Source organism: Protomyctophum bolini (genome assembly GCF_963924005.1).
Source record: "Protomyctophum bolini genome assembly, chromosome: 14".
Taxonomy (NCBI): Eukaryota; Metazoa; Chordata; class Actinopteri; order Myctophiformes; family Myctophidae; genus Protomyctophum; species Protomyctophum bolini.
The window spans coordinates 7210675-7233863 of record NC_137875.1 but is presented as its reverse complement, the minus strand read 5'-3'; the positions used below and the strand labels follow the sequence as shown (position 1 = coordinate 7233863).

The 23189-nt window shown below is 42.8% G+C and overlaps 1 protein-coding gene across 1 annotated transcript in view; it reads right to left on the bottom strand.

The window, feature by feature from the left end:
- LOC308328714 (uncharacterized protein) overlaps nucleotides 1-23189 on the bottom strand; it is a 222889-nt gene that overhangs the window by 6957 nt on the left and 192743 nt on the right. The window contains exons 42-53 of the mRNA XM_080782807.1: nucleotides 22608-22664; nucleotides 22017-22061; nucleotides 20016-20042; nucleotides 16839-16892; nucleotides 14069-14113; nucleotides 13015-13059; nucleotides 12842-12904; nucleotides 11872-11907; nucleotides 7957-8001; nucleotides 5890-6033; nucleotides 2431-2497; nucleotides 2159-2299 (exon numbers count right to left, since the gene is read on the bottom strand). Coding sequence (XP_080638933.1) covers nucleotides 2159-2299; nucleotides 2431-2497; nucleotides 5890-6033; nucleotides 7957-8001; nucleotides 11872-11907; nucleotides 12842-12904; nucleotides 13015-13059; nucleotides 14069-14113; nucleotides 16839-16892; nucleotides 20016-20042; nucleotides 22017-22061; nucleotides 22608-22664 — 769 coding nt within the window. The remainder of the gene's footprint in view (nucleotides 1-2158; nucleotides 2300-2430; nucleotides 2498-5889; nucleotides 6034-7956; nucleotides 8002-11871; nucleotides 11908-12841; nucleotides 12905-13014; nucleotides 13060-14068; nucleotides 14114-16838; nucleotides 16893-20015; nucleotides 20043-22016; nucleotides 22062-22607; nucleotides 22665-23189) is intronic.

Here is a 23189-nt window from a genome sequence, read left to right as displayed (position 1 = left end):
ACACAATTGCAAGAGATATATATAAAAAATGTGTTTCGGTCGGACACACGCGCACGCGCACACGCACGCGCACACGTACACGCACACACACACGTACAAAACATAGTCTCAGCCACTCCTACGGCCTGGCGGAGACAGTAATGATTATTATGCGTAAAGTTCTTCCACAACACTAGGGATGTATAAAATCACATGAGCATTTCTAAATTAGAGTTTTTATTTTCCCCACAAAATGTTGGCTGCCAACAGTTGCTGCCTTTCAAAACACAAATAATACAGTAGTCAAATAATGCAGTAGTCAAGTAATAATAAGTACAAAAATCATACATAAAAATAAACAACAATCAGTTTGGATGTAAATAAAAAGCTACGTGTCTGCAAGGTTCTTCAACTGTTAAAAAATAAATATTTTCAGTTCTACCTGTTCTTTTGGACATTTTGGTTCCCTTTGAGGATAATCGATAATGTCAGTGAATTCAGGTAAAATGCAGACGTTGCTTATCCCGTGACAATGCGCCACACGGAACACAGATGTCAGGGATACCGTAGATTAGAGGTCCCCACATAGGCTACAGTAATACTTACTGTAGCTACATAGGCTACAGTGATACCCACATAGGCTACAGTAATACTTACAGTAATACTTACTGTAGCCACATAGGCTACAGTGATACCCACATAGGCTACAGTATAGGCTACAGTAATACTTACTGTAGCAGTAATACTTACTGTAGCCACATAGGCTACAGTATAGGATACAGTAATACCCACATAGGCTACAGTAATACTTCTCCCTTGCGAATAGGGCTTCACACATAATATATAACACTGCATAATACTTCTCCCTTGCCCTTAGGGCTTTCAGCATTTCAAATGTGTCCTTTTTATCTCGGCTTAAAAATGTTATTCACAACTATTGTGTAAAATGTTTATTAGTTTTTTCTTCTCCATGATTATATTGAGCCTCTACGGCTAATTAATTGTGAAGTTTTTTTTAATAGTAAAAAGAATTGTCACATCCCTACTCTGTTTAACCATCTTTGTCTGTTTGAAAATGCCAGTCGCGATGCGACACGTTGTGAGGCTATTTTCAAGACTAAAAATAAAAATAAATAAAATAAAAACGTAATGTGTACAAATTTGGAATGATTTTGAAAACTTTTAACCCATTTAGACCATGAGGCCGATTAAAAAAACAAAAAACAAACAAAACTTCTAGTTTCTGAAAACCTTCAGATTCATATTTGAAAAAATGTAATAATAATAAATAAATAAAATACACAGAGGTAGCTCCCTGATTGAAAGGTATACTGTAACATCTACAGTAGGTTACAACAGGTCTAAATGGGTTAACAACGCCAAAGTTCTCTAATGGGGGGGGGGGGGGGTCCCTGGCAGACAATTCAAAATATTGGGGGTCCACGCACAAATATTTATATACCCCAATACATATTATATAAATATATAAATATATAAATATATATATATATATATATATATATATATATATATATATATATAATATTTAGCGATCGCTCTCCCGCTGTCTATTTTGCTCGTCGCTGCCTGTCAGTCAGTCAGTCAGTCAGTCCGTCAGTTCGAGTACTTCCTTAGAATGCATGTCGGGACGGCTTCCGGGTCACCAGTGAAATGCATGTTGGGACGGACACGGATTAATACTGGGACACACTTTTCCATGTAACTTGAGTTGTTTCGCCCGCTGTCAATTTTGCTCGCAATAGATAAAATTATTAGATAGATTACCCACACTGAACATCATTCTGTTCATATATTCAGAACGGGTAAGGACTAGTATATATATATATATATATTGGGGTTTTTTTTGGGGGGGGGGGTCCTTTTGAGAAAAAAGTTTGAGAATCACTAATTTACTGAACATTGCGAGGCTTTCCCCCTGAACGGCGTTAAGTGTAAAGTGTGTTATTTTACTGTCTCAACATTCTAGCGGTTGTGGTTATGGCTGCGAGGTACAGTAGAGTGGTTATGGCTGCGAGGTACAGTAGATTACTGTCTCAACATTCTAGAGGTTGTGGTTATGGCTGCGAGGTACAGTAGAGTGCGGTTATGGCTGCGAGGTACAGTAGAGTACGGTTCCCCAGAACCTTAGCCGAGCGGCTCGTGTCTGCTCCTACAGTACCTTGGGCGCCAGGGGGTCCAGGGGGTCCCGGCGCTCCCGGAGGGCCCGGCAAACCGTCTTTGCCAGGAGGTCCCGGGGGCCCGTGTGGAACTTGTGACGCTAAAATGGCCGCCGGCGTCTTCTGCAGCTCGGACAGTTTTTCTGTTGAGGGGGGAAAAAAAAGAAATCACGATTTGGAATATCCCCGTGCACGGAGGCACAATGTGCATGATCAATGGGACTTTTTGGAAGTCCGCATATAGCGCTAGTACAGAGCGAACGTTCCGTCGTACCTTCAAACACCTTCAGGACTTCATTCCGGATGAACGTTTTAATATCCTCCATGGTGCTGACGTGTTCCTGTGTGTGTGTGTGTGTGTGTGCGTGCGTGCGTGCGTGCGTGTGTGTGTGTGCGTGTGTGTAGGAGAGAGAGAGAGAGACAGAAACTTCACCAAAAGGTATTTAACAGATTAAGAAAATACAATTAAGAGACAGCAGCAGTACTTCATGTTTTATTCATGGTTGAAACAGCAGCACTGGTGATGAAGATATCACGGCATTATAAATACCTTACTACCTGACAACTACCTACGTTCACAGATTGCTTCTACAAAAATAAATTAAAATGAAAAAAGAAAAAAGTTTTCAAAGCTTTTGTGTCATTTGAAAACATCGCCGACAGAAATGGAAATTGCCATTGGAAACTATTTCATACTTTTATGCTTGCTTTCTGACTGCTCAGTGCAATCATCCTACATAGCTCTGCGATATATGCCTGCCATGATCCTCGCTAAAGGCTATACGTACAACAAGCCAAATGGACGTAGGAACTGGGAATGCGTCGTTGTTCAAAGCATTGGAATCGCATGAAAATATCCCTGTCCTTATGCTCATCTTGCGGCAATGAGCGTTTCTGTTTGTTTTTGTGGAGGAAGACGCAACGCATCAACGCCCACCGCCTGTGTACAATTTGCAAGGATAGCTGTATATACAGTAAAGGCCATATTGGAAATGTTCTGCCATGAAACGAGAGTGAACGTCTTATAATGCAATATTGGAACAATCTCCGTAAGTCCCATCAGCTTATTCCCTCAGGCGGACAGTACACTACAGCCTCCCTCCCCCTGTGCAAGCTTTACAGGGAATTAAAACAGTGTTCTGGTCTACTCAGGCTTCTGTGTGCGCCCCAGACATTTTTTAAGTTGTCCATTTAACTGACACACACCTACGGTATATGAGTCCATTGGTCATTCATCAAGCTCCATTTTATAATGTGTCCATGACAAATGTCCCCCCAAGGGACAATAAAGACTATCCTATGATATCCTTCTCCAGGCCACCACTCACTGTGTAACACTAGTACAAACTTTGCTCAACCAATTCAAACCGGGAAAGCATCTGTGTCATTTTAGATTTATTTGGCTATTCCCTGTGAATAATAATAATAATAATATCCCTGTGATAATTTGTGCAAATCTTTGAATATATATATTTTTAAGCTAACATTTTGTTACTCAAATATTTGCTTCTGGGGGTTCCTGGAACAAAATATTTCGAGATGGGGGTCGGTGACCCCTTGACATGAAAAGGTTTGAGCACACCCGACATAGCAACATAAAGGATTTAGAAGACATTTTGTAGAATCGGCCTCAGGTCTTAAAGGATTTCCATACTAGAAGGCTTTCTTACCTTTATTTGTCGTTGTTACGTCCCCACCAAAGAGGTCCAGGTGTTATTTTGTGCAAAAGCGCATTATTGGCTATTTCCCTCAATGAATTGCATTGAATTGCATTGAATTGAATGGGGCTATGGGGTGTTGTCCTAATTCGCTTATTTCCATCACTCAAAAATAATTTATTTTGTATCCTCTCTTCATAATGTAAATAGTATTCCAAGTGGCACACTTTACTACTTATTTAGATGGAAATAAGCTAATTAGCACAAAAACCCAACCCCCATTTAGGGCTTATGGTAGGGGAAATAGCAAATAATGCACTTTTGCACAAAATAACACCTGGACCTCTTTGGTGGGGACGTAACAACTACAAATAAATGTAAGAAAGCCTTCTAGTATGGAGTTCTCCTTTAATGGTTCAAGGCGTTATATGCAATATGTATACAATGTCTGCCATAGGGAGGTTTTCTGATGCTCTACAGACCTTTCTGGTGGTCTAGACTGCATGTATTTATATTTTTCTCTTCTTCTCATGATCTCCTCCCCGACCTTCTGTTATGCTCAGCTGATCTGACTCACTGGTGAAAACCTCACGTACAGAAACCTGTGACCTCACCCTCCCTGGTGTTGAAGTGAATAAACAAGGTGCTACAGCAGCACCGGTCCTCACCGCTCAAACTGGATGGTTACGGGTCTGTAACTCAGAGAGTGTGAATACACAGATCCTTATATAATAATACACAGATCCTTAGACATTTGTACACTCAGAGTTAAAATAAACAATGAGGATTCTTAACACGATCTATAGCAACGTCGAGATTTCTCGCATAATAGCGCTTAAACCTGCCTGTGCCAAATGGCGAGAATGTCCTCATTCTTTGATTTAAAGTAATCCAGGATGAATACTATTATATTTACCGTATTTTTAGCTTCCCGTCCCTATAGGCAATGCTTTTCTTCCACGGTGTGACGTCATCGAAATCCCAAAACTCTGTCCACATAGATTACAAGCACCATCTTTAGCAGCGTTTTTCTAGGAATTGAGACTCAGATTGAGGTGATATGAGGTATGGGATGATGTTAATGAAAAATCTGCCCGACCTCGTGGTTAGAATATTAGCGCTTCTGACGCTAGTGAAGGGGATCTACTGTCGCTCCAAAATGGCCGATTACAACTTCCGGTGCATTCTGTTGGCACTGGCGACCAATGATGGCATGTAATCGGTTAAATTGGTGTTCCAGTAGTACAGTGTAATTCAGTGATTCTCAAGCTTTGCCATTTCAAGCCTCCCCAGTGTGAGATAGATTAGGTCACAGACACCAGCGCTGTGTTATACCATAATATATCCCTCCCACGTGCGCGTATAGGTCACCGAAATGATATAACTGCTCTATTGTTATACCGGTAAGTTCATTTGTGAATTACTTTGAAACTCGAATGGCCAGCGGTCACTATCACCTGAAGACAATAGCCACACATCACCTCAGACGCCACATCATCACGTGAAAAAGGCTATTTGAACTGAGGTCTACATTCTTGCTGCCCCCTTTCCATTGTTCTTGGACGGTATACTACTGTACGTACTGTACATAGAGTAACACGACACTAACGAACAATTTCCCTTTTTGAGTGGTGCAACCACTCCAAGGAACAACAATGTCCCTATGTCCCTATGTTTAGAGTACCAATGTCCCTATGTTTAGAGTACCAATGTCCCTATGTTTAGGGGGCACTGTTGGACCACTCCCTTCAGACCGGTCAATTTTTTTTTAATTAATTAATTAAATTATTATTGTAAAATCCTCAGTGTTAAATTAACTCTGAGAGCGTACAAATGGAACGGCTCCATGTGGTTCCACTCTCATAGTAACTGTACGGAACCCAAAAGGGTTCTATCTGGATCCCCTAGCGGTCTCCCGTAATACCGAGGCTGAGAAGAACCAGTGTGCTACAGCACTGCAGGTTAGTGTTATTTAAACCGACTCCTGGTCCTTTTTTGGCTGACGTGCCGAATTCTGACCATCTGGGAGAGTTCTTTATTTACTGCCCGATCCACCACTTTCATAACCTACATACCAAGAGGCTGACGCTCTCCAAGGAACCGGGAGGGCCGGCATCTCCTTTTGGGCCTTGAGGTCCCACCGGCCCAAAAGGTCCGTCCTCCCCCGACCGTCCTCTCTCGCCCTGAACGCCTCTCCCTCCAGGAATGCCAGGGTCACCCTGCACGCACGCACACACACACACACACACACACACACACACACACACACACACACACACACACACACACACACACACACACACACACACACACACACACACACACACACACACACACACACACACACACACACACACACACACACACACACACAGTGTTTCAGTGGATTTAAAGGCACAGTACGTGATGCTGTTAGTGTTAAATATAGCTCTGTACTCTGATAAAGTATTCATTGCTTTAACGCGTTTGTTCAGTAAACAGGGGGTCTGTATCTCTTGCACTTTTACGGCATTTTCGGCTCGGGATATTATGCCAATTTGATCCAATCAGGAGGGAGTACTATGCAGGGTACAGGATAAACAAGTGTGGCGACACAAAGACATGAGCAGACAGTCAGACACATCTGGGAGTTGAACACTATAACGTTGGAGATGATAAATGGGTACTCTATTCTGATTGGCTGAAATTGGCAAGCCACCTGGAAAATGTATTTTCTGTTTATTAACGAGCTGTTGTTATTGTGATATGTGATGTTACTGAACAGAGACTCTATAGCAACGAGCAATTAGCAATCAAAATGTTGTAGAACTTTAACTATTAAAAAAAAGAAACGTCATACAGTTTGGAGCACGGAAACTCTGAACATGAGCAAACGATAAAGTGGAAGTGAAGCCTCCACCCCCACTTCCCTTCACAGTCTTCAGTGTCGCCCAAAACAATCTAAATCATCTGCTTAAGTTAACATAAATGGATATATATCTATGAACGGAAATGCCAGCTTCCTTGCTCCAATTTCGGGAGGTATAAGTTCCAGATTCTATATAGCATTCTGAGATTGTGGAATAGTTGTCTGGCTACAACGAGAGAGACTAACTAAAGAACATCACTTAGACCACCTTTTAAACAAACCCTGGCCATGTTGTTTATTCACATCTAGTTCCAGGGGAGATCTATACACATTTCCTGCACAAACAACAAGGCGTTAGGGTAATGAAGGCACACGAGGCCAGCCCTGACATCACTCTATTTAGGCTGGACATCCACCAACGTGGTCCCATTAGACATGCCACGCACAATCACCAATTACTCTGTGTGTGTGTCCACTCGGTCACCTCTCCTGAGGGACTACATGGCCTATTGCAAAGCCATGAGTCTTGCTTTCTGTCCCGTATTATCCCACATTTGGAATGGATTACTGTACAAGGTGTGGCAGAGCTCTTTAACTGAGACTTTTAAATACAAAACAGGGAATTTGCATTGAGTTTGATCTCATGCGCTGCGAGGCATTAGTCTTGTTTTAACACTAAGGAGAAAAGAGGAGGGAACTTTAGATTGATATTCATGGGAATTATCTTTAGGTTCTGTCCCCATGCAGAACTTGTTTCGTGTCATCCTTTTGGCTTTAATGTCTTACTGTACCACGTACAGTAAGGGTACCATCTAAGGGTGGCAGCGGGGGCAGTGTCTTGAGAACTCTAGTTTTCGCCGGCTGCCGGGCACGGCTGACAGTACTAATAACTTTGGGGCACGCCCGTCCAGAGTTTAAATGGACAGGTATCAGTCAAAAAGGGAGACATCGAAGAGGACGGATGGATGGGGAAGGATCAACATATCGATTGTCAGAACAAGTCAGCTCCATATATGGAGATCTAAGGGTTTCAATAGGTCAGATGTAGAGTTGCTGGCCAATATTATTGATGACATCTCCATATAATGGGCTTAATATTGATGACATCAGGGATCTCCATTCCTGATAATGTCACGTGACATCACATGACGTGGAGGTGACTACCGGTAACTAATTAACCGACGGGAAATGTACGTTTTCATAGTATATGTATGCGACCTGGTCGCAAAGAGTATCCAATTGTTGGATCAAACAGGACAATAGAAACCGATAGACCGGTACTGTAGGTACTCACCCTCTCTCCCTTGGATCCTCTGTCCCCTGGTCTACCTGTGGCCCCCTGGGGAACAGAAAGGAGACAGAATGGGTGTATTTCACTATGTACAGCCAGGTGCACTGGTGTGAAGAGTACAGGGAACATGAGGCACTGACACCGTCTCTGACCCTTCCACGCGAGGAAGGGCTGTTTGCTCTTGGGAGAAGTTACGCTTTAGTGACTCCTCTTCCATGACAATGTGGAATATTATCAGTATAAGCACGCTGCCAGTGTTGCCATTTCCACTTATATTAAGCAACCTTGGCCTATAAGTCGCTTCTTTTGGGCTCATTTTCATAGATAGTTGCATATTTCTCTCGCGAAATCAGGCAACACTGCTCTCAAAGGTGATGAAAAACAATGGCCGAGATCAACCAAACACCAAACACAACATGTTAGAATGTATGTAGATAGCAGGTTTCAACAGCAACGACATGTAAAACCCTTTTATATTCACAAGCCTTGAATCCCCCTGATGAACTTGCACCTTAAGAAAGGTTTGCCTTTGCCTTTCGTAATGCTCTTAATGTTTTTCTATTGTCTGAGTACTATATCTGTGTTGTTTTATCATTGACTGTCTTGTATTGCTGTTTCTTTTCTTTTTCTTTTTGCTGTATAGCAGTTTTTTCTGAAGCACTTTGACACGATGGGAGTTGTTTTTAATGTGCTACGTATACTGCATATAAATGTGATTTGATTCGACGTACAGTATATATATGCTTCACCCCCTGCTATCATCCCTCATTGCTCTCCTGTTATTGTCCCACTGTGTGCTGCTCTGCTCACTGACTGCATTCATTCATTTCCTCTGGGAGAGCTTCTTCCTATCAATTTCCTGCAGGATTACAGGAGCCAATGCAACAAGACAATGTGGCACGACCGTCGCTTTTAAAAGCAGAATAAGCGGGCATATCTTTCTGATGCCACTCCTACTCTGCCTGCTTTAATCTGCCCGCACTCCGTATTCCCCCAACGCAACACCTGATGGGGGGGAGGGGGGCTTAAATCTATCATGGTGCCCACTGAAATGTGCTTCCCCGACCGAGCATTACATTAGAAAACCTCAAAGCCAGTCGGTTGTGAAGCAATATGTACGTGCGAGCATGTGGCGGTCGGAAAGTATACCGTAGCTAAGTACATTTTACTTTAACTACGTTGCTGTCAGGCTGAAACCTCTTATCTCCATATTTTAACGTTTTGTGTGTTTTTTTAGTGTATTCAGGCACACCTACATCACACCGCCAATCTGACTGATAGCCTATGCCCATGATTCATTGCCCATATATGGAGATCCCTGTATGTGCCGGTCCTTGTCCCCTTCACGGGGGAAAAAAATATGACCGACACACACGTTTAGAGCTTGTAGACCTGAAATGTTTTATGATAGTTTTGAACTGGAATCATGCAAAGTTACCATGTTGGACTGTACATACTGTATGAGGTTTCCACCTGACAGATTTGACTTGTAGTTGAATGCCATTTTGAGGTAAACATTCACTTAGTTGTTATTTAGCTGATTTTTGATTATTACAAAACATCCATTAAACCATTTTATACTTTGGCTATTCAAAAATAGATGTACGTTGTTTCTAAATCATAATATTAATAATAAATGTAATTTTCTACTCCATTACATCTCAGAGGCAAACCTTATACTTTTACTCCACTACAGCCATTTGAAAATAGCCAATCTGCAAGCTCACAATGCGTTGCATTGTGCCGCATTGTGAGATTGTAGATCTGCTATCTTCAAAAGATGTGTATACTTTTTTTTATTAATTTGGACATTCTGCATAATGAGTACTTTCTACTTTTGGTACTTTTAAATACATTTTGATACCAATACTTTTACTGAAGTAAACGTTGAATTCCAGGACTTGTAACAAGAACAATGATACAGTGGTATTGCTGCTGGCAACGAGGAGGAGGAGGAATGGATGCAGGGACCAAAGTCACCTGCTAGATGGCACTGTGGCCCCACCGATTCCGCCAGAGAAGCTCAGAGGCAGAGCCACCAGAGAGAGGACACACAGTGAGTGTCTGTGTGTGTGTGTGTCTGTCTGTCTGTCTGTCTGTCTGTCTGTCTGTCTGTCTGTCTGTCTGTGTGTGTGTGTGTGTGTGTGTGTGTGTGTGTGTGTGTGTGTGTGTGTGTGCTGCAGTGAGATGTTGATGGAAGAACAATAACTAAACAAAAAAAAAATAAACAGAGAGGAGTCGACCCTGTCATTCAAGTGTTGGATGATAAAGTCGCACTGCAATATCAAAGCGACAAGCAGTATTAGTCAGAGAGCTATTTCATTCAAAGGAATCTGACTGTATATCATCTGTTTGGTATGTCTATGACTATGTTATGTACTCTCTATGTGCTGTACAGTGTACAGTACCCCACGGTGTCTAATACCACACATGTACAGAATGTGATTTAGTTGTTGTTTAGACAGATCCTAGGTTGATTGTCTACCTGGTATCCTATAGTTTCAATGTACAACATGCTATCTAGATAGCATGTTGTCTAGACAGATGTTAGGTTGATCGAGGCACTACACTGTTCTCTATATGCACTCTATGTGATTATTTAGTTTATTGCAAGTCTGCTAAACGCCTAAATTGCTAATCGTAACACGAGATTGTAGATAGGGTAATCACCTCATAAACAGATCTTACTGCATCAATATTTGTTTTGATTGTTATAGGTCCATCTAAAAGCACCATTTCATCTCATCTCAAAGGGTTAGCCGCTCTCTATTACAATTGCAATTTCATCATTGCCCCGAAGGCATTAACCGCATAACCCATTCTGACCGGGCACCCATTTTGGTGTTGGCATCATGTTATGCTTTAGCTATTGAAAAATAGCAGATCTACAAGCTCATATCGCGCCACCGAGTGGCGCGATACGAGCTTGTAGGTCTGCTATTTTTGAAAAATTCGAAGAACGACTGACATTTTTAGAATCTGATCTCAGGTCAGAATGGGTTAATCAGACCTAGTGTGTGTCCAGTGGAAACCTCGTATGAATCTGATCTCAGGTCAGAATGGGATAATTAGGATGAAAAAAAAGAGAGTAAAAGTCAACAAAGCCTTAAATCTGCAGGATTCCATTTAGTTGTTATCACTAAATGCTCAAATATGCAAATAACGTCTAATGCACTCTCAGGACGCCATAGCCTGGGGGAAGGGAGATAGAAATCTGCTGTGCCATCTCTCTGTGAGCCCGGGATGATGTGAAGCACCTTCTATGAGGCACCGGGTTGTCAGCGCAGGGCTCGGGGACCCAGGCAGAGGTCCACATTGGGCTCTAATGGGTCTGGAACTCAGAGAGTGTACAAATGGACCCTTATGAGTCCATGGTTCCATTTGTACACTCTCAGAGTTAAACTAATTCAGTGATTTTCTTTTTTTTTTTCATTTCAAGGGTCCATCAGTTTGATATGCGTTAGGACTCCCCTTTCCTATATACAGGTTTAATGTTTGTCTTTAGTTCAATGTTTGTTTTGTAAAATTAAGGGAAACTTTACGTCATAATGTGCCTCATTACGTCATATTGTCTCTTTATTGTTAATGGGAACAATGGCGTTTAATGTTTGTGTTGGCACCGTTTGTTTTACATCACCATTACATCACGTAATCAACATGACTTAGACTTTAATATATTAGCGCCCCTCACTTCACACAGGTGTGATTTTTTTGATACAATGTCTAATCTCTGGGACCCCCAGTTGACACTGTACAATTCATCAGTGTTCATTTAACTCGGAGAACATACAAATGGAACCAAATTGAGTACCATTTGCATGCTCTCAGAGTTACAGACTCACAAGGGTCCCACCATTGGACCCCTGGTGAACCCCGACGTTGAGAAACTGTGCTATAGAAGAGGAAAGGAGGACTCACCTCATATCCAGGAATTCCATCTTTCCCAGATCTCCCCTGCAGTGCAAAAGGGAAACAGACGCAAAGAGAACAAAGACATTATTATTATTATTCCCAACCTTGGATTGGATCGGCGCTGTTGCACTCCTGGTAATCTCCACGGTTAATGAGACGTATCTCAAGCATGCCGTAATAATGATCCTGATTGCCATGATGTGAACACTACAGAAACCATCTCTGATGGTTCATTATTATACAGTCATGTAATGGTCGTGCAGAACAAGTGATGGCTGACATGGTTATTTCTCCGTAATATATCATCCTTGAAACGTTGCACTTTGTCCACGTTGTGTTTAAAACAACAATGCGGTCGTGGTCGGGCGGACACCTTGGACATCGTAGCCAAAAACGCCCTTACTTTCAGTGTTAATTTTTAAAACAAATTCTGATTTATTCTTAGTCTTCGTCTGTTGATTAACACATCATGTCGTTTTAGTTGTTTAGTCTTAGTCGACTAAATATAAAAAACCTTAGGGTTTTAGTCTTAGCCTTAGTCGACAAAATTAACACTGCTTACATTTCGGGAAATGGAAAAAGAGAACCTGTGTTTCAAATTGGATCCAATGCAGTTATTATTTAGTCACAATGAAGCTCCTGTTAATATGTCACGTCTTGAGCATTGTGAGCTTATAGAGCGGCTATTTCTGCTATTCTCGTGCCACACCGTCATAAGACAAACATACAGAGAAATGTGGAGCTTGTAGATCGGCTATTTTCGCTTGTGTAAGTGTAAAATAGGGCATTCAATTATAAAAAATAAAAAAAAGAATAAAAAGAAAGATGTCACAAGGGGAGATAACAAGGTATATCCGGCCGACAGCGACGGATGGGTACAAGTGTGCTGACGCAACAGGAACAAGTGAACGACCCAAAGCCCCGACTCAGAGCACGGGACCTCTCCTGAATAAACAATGGAAGGTAGGAACCGTACCGAAACGCCTTGGGGTCCCTCGGGCCCTGGGAATCCCGTCTCTCCGATGGGCCCCCGCTCACCCTGTCAGGGAACACAAGAAAAAAGCCCCGGTGTCAGTCAGTCAGTCAGCGGTGACAAAGGGATGACGCGCAGAGTGACAGCTGAAAGACAAGTCAAAAGCTCGGGCTCACCGGCTCTCCTGGGATCCCTGGATCTCCGCGAGCGCCAGGCTTCCCCTGTCAATCATGGAGAGAGCAGCGCGCGTGAGACAGGTTCAACGGCGGTGTCACTCACACTCTCATTTCATTTACGATTTACAATTTGAAATGTAGGCACTTAGCCGACGCTCTTAATCCATAGTGATTTACAGTAAGCAGGGTAAACATGAGGTAATAAATCAAATGCATAAAAATGTGTAATCTACGATCATAGATAAACCAATAACCTAGCATCAGTCTAAACAGTATACCTTAATGTCAAATAATCTACTGTAGAATCTGTACATTGAAACTATGAACAGTATAGGATACCAGGTCAACAGTGACCGGCTGGTATCTGTCTACATAACATCTACATAACAACATGCCATCTAAAGTACATTTTAGCGCTACGTCTAAGTGCTGGGAGTGAGTCATGCAGTTCTAACTGCAATAGGGAGTTCGTTCCACAGTTTTGGGAGCGACGAAGCCCTCCGCTTCTCAGGGACGTCCTTGTTTTAGTACTCACAAGGGATGCACCATATGGACATCTTGGCCAAGTGTCGGTTAATTACACGGTCAAATAATCCACCGATATTGATGTTACAATGCAAGTTTCCAGTAGGGTTTACTTTACACCAAAAAAGAATAAAAAGTGCATAATGTATTAGGACTGCTGATGCACAGGATTAGCTCAACTTTGGAAAGCAGAAAACACTGATTTGAATCTGTAGCCTTCACCGTCGCATTTTTCACATTCAAACTACCGTAAAACAGACTATATTATCATTTTGATCTCGGTTCAATATCAATATTGCATTATTGCCGTATTTGCCGATACCGACATGATGGTAGATGTATCGTGCATTCCTAGTACAGTACAGTACAGTACAGTACAGTACAGTACAGTACAGTACAGTACAGTACAGTACAGTACAGTACAGTACAGTACGATGGTACATTTACATCTGGTTGCAGGTCATTCATCTACTTCAGGGTTGGATTTCAAATGGCAAAGAAGAAACGGAGAAAAGAACAAGTGACTCACGGAAGGCCCTGATATTCCGTGGATGCCCGGGAGGCCGATATCTCCCTGTGGGAAAAGGGAAAAGTTCCAGCAGTCTTACAATAGGTGCCACAATGCGTAGAAACAACCACATTACACCCCACATGCCACTTGAACCCAGTGCACAGCTGCTTCTTGGAATATACTTGAGAAAAGGGCACATTTCATTATTGTATTCTTTTAAGATAAAGAAACATTTTTTCTCTCTCTAAAGTGTTCCAGATGATGTACAGTAGAATACTGAGGATTTGTGAGAACAGTACACTGCACGACCTTCACTGTGCTTTTATGTGTTAGCACTCTGCTACTGAGTACACATTCCTGACAATATTCCCCTCTAGGACGATTCATTCTCGCTGTAAAGAGAAAAACTGAAACAATGTGGCGCGCACGCACACACGGCACACGCACACACGCACACACACACACACACACACACACACACACACACACACACACACACACACACACACACACACACACACACGGCAAGGCAAGTTGATTTGTACAGCACATTTCAACCACAAGGCAATTCAATGTGCTTTACACAACAAAACATCAAGCAAAGGAAACACAAAGATTATGTAGCGACTATAGCGACTGCCAATTATCACAGACACTGAAACTGAATTAATTTAGCCAATGCCTCCTTGGCTCTCGGCTCGGGCATTCCTGCGATCTGCAGGCCTCTCGCAACAAATCAATACTAAACCGGTTCGGATTTTGCCATCCAGATACATATGCAAGGTAAATAGACGTTTTCTGCCATGATGCTGAATGGAGAGCCAAGTGGACAGGGTGGGGGGGTCTTACAGACAGCATATCTGGGCCAAGACGTAAAGGAATATATACAACTCTAAGAAGTGCATAAGTGTTAAGAATATATTAGCCCATTCTGACCTGAGATCAGATTCATACGAGGTTTCCACTGGACACACACTTGTCTGATTAACCCATTCTGACCTGAGATCAGATTCTAAAAATGTCAGTCGCTCTTCGATTTTTCTAAAATAGCAGACCTACAAGCTTGTAGATCTGCTATTTTTCAATAGCTAAAGCATAACATGATGCTAACACCAAAATGGGTGCCCGGTCAGAATGGGTTAGTGTTGGTAAGTGCTCAAGCCGCTGCACCGTGCTACTGCTGTAATGTGACTCACAGAGAGGAAGCATGCCCTCACTCTAATCTGTTTACGTCACGGAGGATGACAGACGGTACTGTAGCTCTGTAGAGATTCTCAACCAGGGGGTCATCGTCGATGTCGGTGTCCGCAGCACAAACTTGGCCTCGCCCGAGGAACATTTACACACCGTTATAATGTTCTTATTTTGATCATGAGACCCAATTACTGGATGTCAGTCTCGGAATATGTACAGTATGACACTGATTTACTACGGCACTATGGCATATTATTAGTGCAGCTGGTACAGTGGGTTCTCAGACATTTCATTTTCAAGGACTCCCATAACTCAGAGTGTACAAATGGAACCAAATTAACTCGTACTCTCAAGAGTTACAGACCTGTCCATTTGGTTGCATTTGTACGGTCTTAGGAGTTACAGGCCCATTTGGTTGCATTTGTACGGTCTTAGGAGTTACAGGCCCATTTGTACGGTCTTAGGAGTTACAGGCCCATTTGGTTGCATTTGTACGGTCTTAGGAGTTACAGGCCCATTTGTACGGTCTTAGGAGTTACAGGCCCATTTGGTTGCATTTGTACGGTCTTAGGAGTTACAGGCCCATTTGTACGGTCTTAGGAGTTACAGGCCCATTTGTACGGTCTTAGAGTTACAGGCCCATTTGGTTTCTAACGATCAATCATTTACATAACAGTGGTTTTCAACCAGTGGTTCCGGGGACCACCGGTGGCCCTTGAGGGGGTTGCAGGTGGTCCACAGCAAAATGAAGGAGTTTGGACCCTTATAGATCTTTAAGAGATTCAAGGTTAAATAATTCTATTGCCATGTCAACAAGTTGATAGGAATTTGTCTTGGTTCATGCTCAACATATACAGACAACCATAGATACAAAAACAAGAAGGACAATACACTACAAAAACCAGCAGCATTTTTTAAAATGCTATATGCATATTGCTACATACGATACATACAGTCCAACTGTGCCTAATGAGTCAAGTTCAGATGTCTAATGGCTATAATGTCTTAATGGAGGTTAAGTGCCATCTCTGAAGCGAGATGTTGAGCTCTTGAAACTTCTATCCTAGGCAGACAGGAGATCCTGCCTGCCTATCTTTAGCTCTTGAGAGTTAAAGATAACTCTCAAAAGTTAAACATCTGCATTAATATGCAAGAAGTCTAACACAATTAGAGAATGTACAGTAGAAGAATTGTTATTTTTGATCAACGTTTGCCTGTTGTCTCTCTGATGTACCAACATCAATCGTGGAATTGTGGACAAAATGTTATCGGAAATATTAAAGAAATATCGAAATATTAAAGTTTTGAAAAGGATTGAAAACCACTGATTTATGGCTTGGACCCCCTTGGAAACCCCCTCAAGTACCCCTGGGGTTCCCCTTGGAAACCCCCTCAAGGTTCCCCTTGGAAACCCCCCCGAGGACCCCTGGGGTTCCCCTTGGAAACCCCCCCGAGGACCCCTGGGGTTCCCCTTGGAAACCCCCCCGAGGACCCCTGGGGTTCCCCTTGGAAACCCCCCCAAGGACCCCTGGGGTTCCCCTTGGAAACCCCCCCGAGGACCCCTGGGGTTCCCCAGATGCCATGCTGAACGTACCTTGGCCCCGGGCAGACCCTCCAGACCGGGCAGTCCCATGAGTCCTGGTTCCCCCTGTCCACAGAGAGCACATTTACATCAGATTAGGGCTTCACAAAATGTACACAAATACTTTACGAATCAACCACTTACTGTAAGCACTATTACCGGTATACAATAGGTCGTTTCGATCTATCCACGATTTTAAATTGTAACCCAGTTTTTATTTTTCACCCAGTGCCAATTATCTAAGTAATCCTGGGCGCTATACACTTCCTCTGCCAACCTGGGGGGGCAGCGGACTGACCTCATGCCTCCTTCTATGCATGAGGAGTCCAAGCTGCTTCTTTTCACCTGACAGAGGGGAATTTCCCCGGCCGGACGTAGCGCGTGGAAGGGACACGTTATTCCGACCAGTTCCTTTCCCCTCCATCAGGCGCCCCGGCTGGCCAGGGGGAGGTAGTTTTAGAGACCAGGATTACAGCATGTTTTTGTGAGGGTATCTACCCTAGGGGACACGGGGAGAACATGCAAACTCCACACAGAAAGGCCCTATCGCCAACCCCCGCCTCAGGTATGGGCACTGATGACGTGGAGGAGGGAACACGCCGCCAGTGCCCACAGCGTCCCCAGCGGGAATCGAACCCAGGACCTTCTAGCTGTGAGGCGACAGCACTACCAACTGTGCCACCGTGCCCCCCGAGGAAGCATTCTGATTGGTTGAAACAGCCTTCTAGTCGTGCTTCAAACCAGCCTCATGGAACGACTAATCAAAACAAATAATTCAGCTGCTCTGTTCTCCCAGAGTGCAGCTAGTTTCTTGGGACATTTGTCATTAGATAAATATGTTTTTTCATCGATTTTCTTAGTTTTAAGGGTAATTTTTTTAAGAGATCCGAAAGCAACGCAGAAGTGCATTAATGACAAATCATTATCATGGTCAATCAACCATTTAGCACACAGTTAATGACAAAATATCTTTGACTTTACATCATAAGTAGCAGATCCACACGTTCATTTGCGACGCGTTTTGAGCTTGTACATCTGCTGCTTTTTGCTACTTTTCAAATTTGAATCCTGAAAAGTAACAGTTTAGGACATAATATGAGGTTTACAACCGACAGAGACGATAAGGCGAGTACATTAATTTCTGTCAAGGGAAACAATTTCACATGAATTCACAGCTCGTCTCTCGCTGTGCCTGGTTAGACATGAATAAACAGCAGACCTGTCATCATGGATGTGGAGTGACGGGTGGGTTGTTATGGTACTGTACCGACACATTATCTAATCATTTAGCATGCGCACCATTATCATCGTCATCCAAAAGTGGTAAAAAACAAGGGCTAAAACGTATTTTTGTCTTTATTGAAAAAAATCAAAGAAAAGCAAAAGTAATTATTATCCATCTTTTTTTTCTTGACTTTATCTGTGAATTACAGTATCCACTTAAACCATTTACTTAGTCGTGTTTTTGCAGCAGGGGCCATAAGTATAGGGCCAGTGTATAGGGAGGCGTTTCACTCAGAACACGCCACTGACAAGCAAACTGACGAACTACAGACTGGCAGCCAAGTAGCCTAGCATCCTACTGGCCTACATGTCGGCGGAAAGATGGCGCCCAAATAAGCCAAAATCCTACCGAACACGTCACTATGCTCCCCCCCCCCTTATACACTTTATAGTAGAGTCTACAAGCTCACACTTGTCGTACCGCAACGCTTCGTAAGCTCATTAGTCCCGCAATACGGATGCGAGGTTAAATATAGTCCTACAGTATACTGTACAGTGTACACGGCCGCTACAGTACATGGCACGTACATTCTACCTCCAGCCGTGCCGAGACAAGACGCTCCGTTTTGAAATGTACAATTAGACGCTAAAAATAGAGGCCCGCGTTCTCCATGTAGCAGCTGTAGTGGAACAAAGTGATGGCCTCCGTCTGGTGTCCTCTTGCTCGGGCTACCATGGAGAAATGTCATTACGCAGCGGAGAGAGAGAGAGAGAGAGAGAGAGAGAGGGAGACAGACAGGGAGAGAAAGAGAGAGAGAGAGAGAGAGAGAGGGAGAGAAAGAGAGAGGGGGCCAACGCGTTGTGACATAGACGGATTGCGTGGGTAATCGTCACACATGTAGATTGTCATGAATAAGCGAGTGTGGCTAAAGGGAGAGTGTGGGCCGTGCAGCCCCCAGGATCAGCATGGTGGAGACGGATTGGGGCAATTCCGCTACGGCACTGAGGCACCGCTCGCACTATTTATTAAAATGTCAAATTAACATCCCGGTGAAAAATCGCCCCCCTGCAACAAAACAATAAAAAAAAGAAAGAGAGAGAGAGAGAGAGAAAATGCAATTGGTCCCCCGAGAATAAAGAATTCAAGTTGATATGAGACGGTTTGTATTGCTGCCATGTCTCAGCTCTGTGGATAGTTTCAGGGCAGTAAGGTGTGTGTGTGGGTGTGGTGGTGGGTGGGGGGTTCATAGTGTAAGTTCCCGATGGCAAAATACAATGCCAGAGTAATTTGATAATTGCAGGAGGTTGTGTGTGTCGAGAGCAGAGGTCTGCTAGTGCTACAACAGTGTTTGCTAAACAATGGGTTGGAACCTGGGTTCCATTTGTGGGGTAGACGGTCGCAAGTAAATCTTCGATGTCTCCCTTGTACCTGTCAAACTCCTTTCAAACTCTACACGGGCCTGTACACTCAAGAGAATGTCCCCGCTCTACCACCCTTAGATCTCCATATACTGTATGGAGCTGACCTGTTCTGACATTCCATATGTTGATCCTCATCAAACCCTGTACACTCAAGAGAAGGTCTCCACTCTACCACCCTTAGTTCTCCATATACTGTATGGAGCTGACCTGTTCTGACATTCCATATGTTGATCCACATCAAACCCTGTACACTCAAGAGAAGGTCTCCGCTCTACCACCCTTAGTTCTCCATATACTGTATGGAGCTGACCTGTTCTAACCTCATCAAACCATGTACACTCAAGACATGCTCCTTATATGGCCAGTACAGAATTCATTCCATGTTGATCTGACCCCCCCCCCCCCCCCCCATGCTAAAGCACCAGCGCTCGCCCAGCAGTCTGCCGCCAACTAGGCGGATGCATGCTCGCTTCTCGCCCTCAGGCGTCTTACTGGTATATCATTAATATATAACTGAATGAAAAAAATAAAAATCCAACTCACAGCAGATCCATCGTCTCCTTTGGGACCCTGGAAAGGAGGAGGAGAAGGCAGATTAACCATGTGGAAAACACTGGTAATGCAGCAATCACATCACATCAATCAACACATATCTATCATCCATATGCATTTTATAAATGATCACTTGGCACAGTACAGTATGTGCATCGCAACGCATTGTGAGCTGAAATGTATACAGCGCTGAAGAGGTTCTAATGGTGTGTTCTAATCAAAATGTACAGTAAAAGTACAATATTTTGATCTGAGATGTAGTGGAGTAGAAGTAAAAGTACAGGGAATTGGAAATAGTACAAGTAAAGTACAAATACTGTACCACAAAGTTGTACTTAAGTTCAGTACTAGATCTAACAAACTATAGATCATGAATAGTAGCATTAATATGCAGCGTTGTACATTCTTATGTGGCACCAGCGATCTCCCACCATATACTGTAAGCAGCCTATTGATGAATGTAGACCCCGTTCCCTCTTAAGATGCTGTCTTATTGATTGCTCCGTTGGAGCCGATTGGCCGTGATGGAAGCAGGAGAAGCCTCCGTTCTTATACTGTTGTACGGCAGTACGGGGGGGGGGGGGGGGGTGTTGGAATGTCTGTGTTCCGTTGGAAAGTAACTAAGTACAGTACATGTGCTCAAGTACATTCTGACCTGAGATCAGATTCCAAAAATGTTCTTCTACATCCTGACAGTTTTCTGAAAAAGCTATGTTTCTATGTCAGCCGTTCTTCGATTTTTTCTCAAAAATAGCAGACCTACAAGCTCGTAGCGCGACACTCGGTGGCGCGCTACGAGCTTGTAGATCTGCAAGCGCTTTTTAGATCTGCAACACCAAAAGGGGTTCCCGCCACAAAATGGGTTAAAAGTACAATGTTGAAGTTTCTAATCCCAGAGGCAAATATTCAACTTTTACTCCACTACAATTATTTGAACATTTTACTTACTAGTTACTTTGAAGATTTGTATTATTATTACAAAACATGCATTAACCACTTTTAGTCTTATTATATATGTCGGCTATTTGATAGCAGCATAATAGCAGATCTACAAGCTCACAATGTAGATCAGCTATTTTCAAAAGATGTGTACATTTTGAACTTGTGAAATGGGACATTCTGCACAATGAGTACTTTTGCTTTTGGTATAATTTAAGTACGTTTTGATGCCAATGTTTTTGTAGTTTTACTCAAGTAACATTTAAATACCGGGACTTTTATTTGTAACCAAGTATTTCTAGATTGTGGTATATATGATACTTTAGTAAAAAAAACTAAAGTGTACTTTTCCCCACCACTGTGCAGTGAGTGAATGCAATGAATGGGTGAGATTACAGTGTGTCTGATAACAGCAGAGCAGGGCGCGCTGATAAGGAAACCGGGTCACATGGCCTCGGCCCCGGGCGGTGCAGAGCGGAGCGGCTTAAGTTCTGAGTCCGTTCTACATAATCGTGGTTGTCGGGCAGAAAAAACTTGTATCTCAATTTATTTATATATATATTTTTTTAAAGCTCAAAATGATGCAAAATGATTCATTGTTGTGAGCTTGTATAGTTCTGCTATTTTCCACTGAGCCGCTGGTTCTCTCCCCCCCCCCCCTCTCACCCCCATTAATTCCAGCAAAGAAACAGTTTTGGACTTAGGAGGTTTCCACCCGACAGCGGCGGTATCAGCGACGCTGTGCTTGTCATTCATTCACACCTGTTTGAGAGGCAGGAAGCCTCTTCAGCGCCCAGCGAGCTCTCTCTCTCTCGGAAGGAACAGGACATAATGCGACAGACACACAGGGGGCTTCCGAGGGCCAGATAACACTCCAGCACCACTCACTCCAATATACAGCATGTAAATCGTGTAATGTTCAGCTTTAGCCCAGGTCGTGGAGCCCAATGCCATATCATTACATTCATTCATTACATATTTCACTGGGCAAGGGAAGGTTTTTTAAGGTAAAAAGGTTTTTTCTTTCGTTGCTTCAGGCAAAATGTCCCTTACCGGTGGGCCAAGGGGTCCAGGAGGTCCTAGAGTCGCTCCGCCGCTCTGTAAAGATACTGCCGTTATCATTATATGACTGAATACTGTATCTTCACGGTATGAAGTGAAGGGGGAAAAAAGTTGTTTAATACTGTCTGTTCAATTCATGTTTAGCTATTTTACTTCTCGCATGCATTTACATGAACGTTTTTTAGTGATCTAGTCTTAGCTTTTTTGTACATAAGTACAGACCGTCCATAATATGTTGAAATGATGTTGATTCAACATCTAATCTAAGACTAGACCGGTAAAAAACCTTCACTTTTAGACCAGTTAATGCTCAGTGGGAATAGGGTGGGACGATTCTCTTGCCTCCAGATTCGATGCAATATTGGTACATATACAGGGTGACGATTACAGGGTGATTTCTAATTATATTGCGATTCAATGACTGTTGTGATTCAATATTACGATTTTCTTTTTTCAATTATAAACAATTTAAACCATGAAAAGACTTTCAGTCTTTCTGACAAAAAAAAACTAAAAACCGTACAACAGGTGTACTGCAGTTCATGATAGCGTGGTCATGTGATTAGTGAACAGCGCCCTCACCTGGAGCTTGTACAGACTGCTCATCCCTTTGCCGTTGCCCTCCACACTGGGAACACCCTGCACGAGGCACAGAAACACACGCTAAGCAGGGCTGGAGTGTTGATTTCGTCGACTAAAAACAATGACGATGCAAACTCAATAAAAAACTAAATAACAACTAAGCTATGGTGACTAAAGCTAATGCTAAATATATTGGCAATAATGGTCACGTCAACAAATAAAAACTAGACTAAAATGTTAAGGAGGGACTAGTGGAGATGAGATCCAGTAGAACAAAAAGACCAAGTCATTTTATGTTTGGTTGCACTCTGAAAACAACAGATCTACAACAAGATCACACTTTCAGAGAAAACTATAGGTCTGGGGCAGTTTTACAACAGTTAAACCCTTAAATGCTACATGAGAGAGATTGATACAGTGACTGAACATTACAGAGTTGATGATTAGAGACAAATCTGAAATGTACACCTTTTGGGAGAAGGTAGACAGGAATAAAAAAGAAAACAAACTGGCTGTATCCTTCAGTAAAGTGATCATATTTGGAAATTAGCTAGTCTATAGGAATCGAAGAGAAGTCAAGGT